The 6,676-nt window shown below is 41.7% G+C and overlaps 1 protein-coding gene across 3 annotated transcripts in view; it reads right to left on the minus strand.

Moving 5' to 3' along the window:
• Positions 1-2,472: 2,472 nt before the first annotated feature.
• The window catches only part of LOC116393214 (serine/threonine-protein kinase tousled-like 1-B), an 11,294-nt gene continuing 7,090 nt past the window's right edge, over positions 2,473-6,676 (minus strand). For all 3 annotated transcript variants that reach the window (XM_031865366.1, XM_031865365.1, XM_031865363.1), the window contains 7 exons: positions 6,509-6,600; positions 6,322-6,411; positions 5,517-5,686; positions 5,244-5,379; positions 4,859-4,970; positions 4,581-4,688; positions 2,473-3,866 (listed from right to left, as the gene is read on the minus strand). In XM_031865366.1, the coding sequence (XP_031721226.1) occupies positions 3,717-3,866; positions 4,581-4,688; positions 4,859-4,970; positions 5,244-5,379; positions 5,517-5,686; positions 6,322-6,411; positions 6,509-6,600 (858 nt within the window). In that variant the 3' untranslated portion in view covers positions 2,473-3,716. The remainder of the gene's footprint in view (positions 3,867-4,580; positions 4,689-4,858; positions 4,971-5,243; positions 5,380-5,516; positions 5,687-6,321; positions 6,412-6,508; positions 6,601-6,676) is intronic.

Here is a 6,676-nt window from a genome sequence, read left to right on the forward strand (position 1 = left end):
ATTAATGATTATATGAAAATCTCATGAAATATTGTTTTTCTTCCTCTCTTTTTTGGTTCTGTTAAAATGTCGACCTCTTAGATGACAGATATTGTTCAGATACAGTTGACATTTGTCTCGAGGTAAAGACAAGTAGAACATTGTATCAGTCACAATCAAACCTCAAATTGACAATCTTAAATCCAACTAGGTGATGCAGGTTGTTTAGTCTGCAATCATTACTTTCACCAGTAGGTGGCGACATCACCATACCATTAACAATGGTCCTGTTTCAGAAGAATTTGGTATCGAAAATAATAATGTATTATGCCATAAAAATATCATAGGTAGGTCATGAAAAAAGGCATACAAAAGTCATAGTTTAACATATCATGAAAAAGTCATGGGAAAAGTCATATCGTGTAGAAAAATAGTATTTCATTAAAAATGTCATTGTAGAGAGTATATCATGAAAAAAAAAAAGGTGAATAAGAAGTAATTGTATAGTATGTCACGAAAAAGTCTGGCAGTGGTGGGCCCAGCTAAGCCTTCTCTGCTGGCCTAAACAGAATCACAAAGTTATAGCTGTTTTATAATTTAATAACTGTTTTCCCTTTATTTAACGCCGTCTGGTGTTTCGTTCGCCGGCCGGCGGATTTATTTGTCATGCTTGACAATTTTATGTGACTGGTTCTAGTCATTGTGTTCATTACATTGATTCTGACTTGTCCGTTAATGACGAAGCATCCCGTCATCGCGGGGTTATTTCGTTTTTTTTGTTATTGTTCCGGGTTCAAAAGGTCACACATCCCGTTGTCTGTTACGTGAGCGCAGTCCACCGAAAATATTATATTTCCCACAATTTAAGCTTCTGCATTTTCCAAATGCACTAGTATTATTCAAACGTATTGTTCGGTTCGTAAGCCTCGTACCAAACGGTTTAATACGAATACGTGTATTATTAGACCAACAAATAACCGTAGCTCAGTAGGACAGCACAGAAGGCTCAGGTATAACATGCACGGCCCGCCACTGTAGCGTGGTATAAAAAGCAAAATATGCTATATAATGCCAAAAAAGTAAAAATGAAAGAAAATATTTCAAATGTCATAGTATAGAATGCCAAAAAAGTTTAAAAAAAGTGCATAACTGTCACAGTATAGTATGTCATAACAATACTAGGCTATAGTGTGCATGAAATTAATTAAGTCATAGCATAGTATGTTGTATGTCAAATGTAATAGTATGGTATGCCATAAAATGTCAGTTTAGTATGCCAAAAAGGAAAAATATAACACCGTGAAAAAATACATTAAAAAATGGTCATGTAAAAGAATAGTAAGACAAAAGTCAAAATATGTCTTTAAAAAAATATATAAAAATGTCACAGTAAAGTATACCATGAAAATGTCACAAAAAGTCAGTGTAGTAATTAATATTTTAAACCATCTATCGATAGAAAAGGCATAAATGTTGACTGAATATCTTAGCCATTTGCTTTACTGATGAGCACAAGCATCCTACCTCAGAGCTTCAGCAGAGAAGACGCCTCAGGTGGTCTGTATGACATTCCCTCTTCACAGATGTCATACATAATGTGGCTTTAATTGATAAGTGTGTGACAAATAAAAGCACCTGTCTTAACTTGCAAAACAACTGACAGTTAAAGTAAAAATATATAAACATAAATTTTATAAATATATAACAATGCACTTTTATGGAATTTAGTGATATTTATAGTTAGGCATCAAGACGTTTACAAAGTGATAAAGATATTCCAACATGATCTACCTATGAATATTCGTTACGTTAGCTGACTTGATATAGATTGTTTGAAGACCTCACTCACCTTTTTATATTAGTTTCATATTAACTGCAAAAGCTGGAGGGGTCCAATAGTCTTCTGGAAAAGGGTAGAGGACATGACCGTAAGCCCGTACTTCCTGTAGTTTAATCTGCCTGTCATGTTTCTGAAACTACATCCCTGTTTGGGTTAATTTGTTCATCTAATGACTCGCAATTTAATTTTAAGCGAGAACATGAAACACCCACAAGTTGCCGTTAACTGCTCCTGCTTGTCTTTCATCTGACAGACGTGCTTTGCACAGAGTCCAGGTTGCCTGTATGTCAGAGGGTTTATAATGTCACAACAACATACAGGTGTTTTATTCACAGAACGACAACATTTGGGTATGTCCACTTGCGCTCTAGCTGCAGTAAATCATGCTGCAACACAGCCAACTGGGGAGCGTGCCCACCTCTACTGGCATGAACAGGTGCGATTCACTCCTCACTACACAGCGTTCTGGGACTTTGCTCCATGTGTTGGACTTGAAAATAAACAGAAACCCATGTGGTCATTGACGTCGGTGGCACGAGACCGTGTTGCACACCCCGAATAGCACGGGGGTGGGGGGGGGGGTTTCAGAAGAGGCGCTATGGAGACTGTTCCTCTTAACAGTTCAAGTATGCACATATTCAAGGCAAAAACCATTCACACATCACAAACTAAAAGCAAAATTTATAGCAGCAAACTGAGAACAGCTTTCAGGAGGAAACACAGATGAACAGAGCAAAGTGAGACACCGGGAAGCAAGGATAAGCCTCGTTATGATGGATTTGCTAGTGAGTAATGTCTCCTGCACGTGAAATGTACATTAGATTCTGAGTCCCGAGTCTTTGCAGTACAGTAACAGCTGATCCAGTCACTCAGTTCAGTCAGGTTGATGAGGACGTCGAGGAAAACATGGTACTGCAATACTTAAGACTCTTACCTGAACAACAAAAAATGATTAAGACAGATTCACAGACCTACTTCCCGTAAACCCAGCAGTTGATCTGAATTGCTTTGCAACGAAAGAACAAATGTGAACCGAGGACTTGGCGAGCTCGTGCTGGTTCAGAACCAGCCCGAGCTGAAGTACTTCATGCCAAATGTGCGAGACCAGATCACCACGACCTGGACCGGAAGTGCAAATCAACGCCAGACATTTTATCTGGAACTTTTTTTTTCTTTTCTTGTTTTAAGTGGAGTCCCATCAAGGTTACAACATCACTTTTAAGATTATAAGGGTAAACTCGATGAGATGTAACCATCATTTTGTGCCTTATAACAATGGATTGCAGAGCAGGTAGCCATGTCTGATGCTCAGATACTCACACCTTCTCTGCAACGCACACCTGTTCACCCTGTTTATTCAGTTTCCTGCTGGTCAATGCCACCCTCAAATCAGCAATAAGAGAACATCTACAACAGCAGCTTTATGTTAAAGAAATTCTAAGCCATCTTGTGAGATGTACTATGCTGTAGAGCTAAGAGAGGTGGGCTTGGTAACGGCATCTTAGAGCTCCTATAGCTGTTGAAATGTCTCCTAAGGGTTTATTCAATAAAGTCCAAACAGAAATCCACTAGATTCATCACTTTCTTTTCTGGCTCCAGACAATGCTGAGCCTCTCTTTCAATTCTTGCCCTGCTCTCTCTCCCTCCCTTCTATTTTCCAGTTATGTTCTTTCCCCCCATCTCACACAGTCGAGTTCTCGGCCACAACGTGTGCAAAGGGAGTATCCCTCTTGCACTTCTTCACTCTTTTCCGTCTCACGTTCTCCGTTTAATTCTGCTCTGTTGCGTATTCATCCATTTGGAAACAGCTCAGGTAAAAAAATCCATTATCTTCAGATTCCACCAATCCTGCCTTGAGATTGGCCGGAGGGTCCCGTCAGTCATGCGAGAGAGCCAGTCAGTAGGTGGGGAGGGATGAGGCGGAGGGCTGCAGGGTGCCGGAGGAGTTTGAACGTCTCATGTGAGGGAGGAGGTAGGAGTCCGAGCACAGTTGGTGAACATCAAACCGGTCCTCCTTGCGGTAAGCCAGACAGCGCCGGATAAATGCCTGCAGATCAGAACATCTCATAAAAAGAGCTGCAGGCTGTGAGCTTCTGTAGACACAATGTATTTACTTTGAACAATTCTACCTTTTGTCTACTTGGAGGTAAACACACAGCTACACATTATAGATGATGGAGATGTTCCAGCATGTTTACATATCATTAAATAGCCAAACATTTCAAAAGTTGTGGTTGACATTAATACTTAAATTACAACACACTAATGTCTCAACTCTGTTAAGATAATGCCTACAAGGGTTGGGCAGAACGGTGATAAATACCCTGAGACAATTCACTTTGCTTTGTTGTTCAGACCGAGGGTACCGTCCCTTTAATATCCCGCTCTATACATTACAGTAGCACTCAGAAGGGCTGCTTTATGGCCGTTTTGAATTTGTTGATATACCTTGATGTTTTGGGTATATAAAGGGATGCCACCCAAAGTGGGGCAAAAAAAAAAATAGGACAGCTTAATATCATATAACCATGTGACGAAGGCCTGTGCTATGTGCTTCACTAAATAAGAAATTTCACAAGGATACGTAGTAGCCAGCCAGGAGGCATCATAATCACGTATCAGATGAACCATGAAATATGATCAAGAACTAATTTTTCTGATTATTCCGACACCACGGGACTGCAGCTAAATATTTCTGTAACATGGTATTGAGCTTGAGCTTGCGTGTGCGTGTGTGTGTGTGTGTGTGTGTGCGCGCTACCTTGGCCTCTGTGCTAGCCTGTGGTTTAGCAGGGAACTGGACCTCTGTGGCTTTGAGGATGGTGTTTTCCTGGAGAATATCCTGCTGTGACTGGTTGTGACCAAACGGCTGGGAAAACAAAACATAAAATCACCACCGACCCAATGTCTTTTCCATTGCCTCGACTATTGTCACTGGAACCGGAAAAATATATTCACTAAGAAAAAAATACATATAGGTGTATATTGTCTTCCGAGTTTGTCTGCGTTCTCCAGTGTAGCAGGAGATGTTTAGTGTACCTTGCGTCCGTAGAGGCACTGGAAGAAGATCACTCCCACAGACCAGACGTCCACCTTGTTGGAGATCTTAGGCGGCTCCTTCCCCACCACAAAACACTCTGGAGGGAGGTACCTGAAACACACAGAATGCAATCAATTTCATACAATGTTAAAGAGAAATCAGACTCCTTGACTTTCCCGTGATTACTTCATAACATAAAAGTATTAGGAATTTAGGTAATATGCTACAAGAAAATGGTCAAAATACAAGATGGATAATGTGTGTTGAACCTTTCAGATTGACCATAAAAGAGGCCTTAACACATGTTACTATGTCAGTCTATGTAGGGCATTGGTGTGTGTGTGTGTGTGTGTGTGTGTGTGTGTGTGTGTGTGTGTGTCTTACCAGTAGGTGCCTGCCCCCTGTGATGTGAGGTCCATCCCGTCCACACCGTAGTTATCATCATCCATAATCTTAGACAGGCCAAAGTCTGTGATTTTGATTTCTCCACATGCAGTACCATCCACCAATAAGATGTTACCTGCGCACCACACAAGACCACGAGACTCAGAACAGCGTGTGAGACAGAATGATTGGCACAAACAGGGAAGGATTCAGATCAAACACATCTAGCTACACGTATGATTCATCCAGAACAGTTGTGAACACATGACCCACCGGGTTTGAGGTCGTAGTGGATGATGGGGGGTTTGATTTCGTTGAGGTAGCGCAGGGCGCTGACGATCTGCATGACAATGGAGCGGGCCTCCTTCTCCGACATCAGCTTGTTTTGCTTCAGGTAGAAGTCCAGGTCGTTTCCTTCACAGAACTCTAGAACCGTACAGAACCTGCGAGGGCAGAGGACGGAGAGTTTCTTTCAAGAGCTGGAAAGACTGAAGGCAACTTCCCCCTCCTCCGCATGGAGGTCAGGGGTCAGAGTCAGGACTCTCTGCTACTGAATGAGACTGACTGAAGTTTCCAGTCGGGAATGTGAGCTGGAAAGCTTTGCTAACATGGTACAATATGAGCTGGGCACACGCTCAACATATAGATGTTTTCATCCGTGTATTTGAGCAGATATAAATTATCGTAACATTTAACTCTCTTTTGAGAGCAGCTGACTAAAGTTCACATGCTTAGTTAACAATTAAACCTTAAAAAAAAAAACTTCCATTGTCCGGGCATGTGGATGAGGATAAAGTGCTTTTGCTATTTACTCTTTCCCAATCCGATAACACCCCTGTGATGTTTGCTCTTACGTGTAGCACTGACGTAGAGCCTAGAGGCACAATACAAACAACTCGTGCATTATTTGAATATTTACTGGGTAGGGCCCTTTGGAAGGTTTGAATCTTCCTAATGTGCACCATGTTGTTTTAAAGCCACTGTAGAAATGCTTATTAACCCAGTGCTGGGTGGTAAAGAACGTCAGAATATGTCAAAGAAGCAGCACTGCAGCTGGCAGAGGTCGGAGGTGACTCACGTGTCAGTATCCAGGGAGAAGTAGTCATACAGTTTGACTATTCTGGGATGGTCCAGCTGTTTGTGTATCCGGTACTCCCTGCATGCATGCCTGGAAGGAAAGAAATGTCAAAGTAGTGTGCGAGTTGCTGGAGAAACATCTTGTCTTTGTGTATCTTAAGTTGTGTGTGTGTGTGTGTGTGACCTACTTGTGGTAGTTCTCCTTTTTCTCCTCTCTCCAGTTCTTGTTGAGCTGGTGGATTTTAACAGCTGCGTAGCGCTGCTCAAACAGGTCAAAAGCCTGCGTGACAAGAACACGAACACACACGAACACACACACACACACACACACACACACACACACACACACACACACA

The sequence above is a fragment of the Anarrhichthys ocellatus genome, unplaced genomic scaffold (assembly GCF_004355925.1).
Source record: "Anarrhichthys ocellatus isolate YVR2014 unplaced genomic scaffold, GSC_Weel_1.0 scaffold32, whole genome shotgun sequence".
NCBI classification, from domain to species: domain Eukaryota; kingdom Metazoa; phylum Chordata; class Actinopteri; order Perciformes; family Anarhichadidae; genus Anarrhichthys; species Anarrhichthys ocellatus.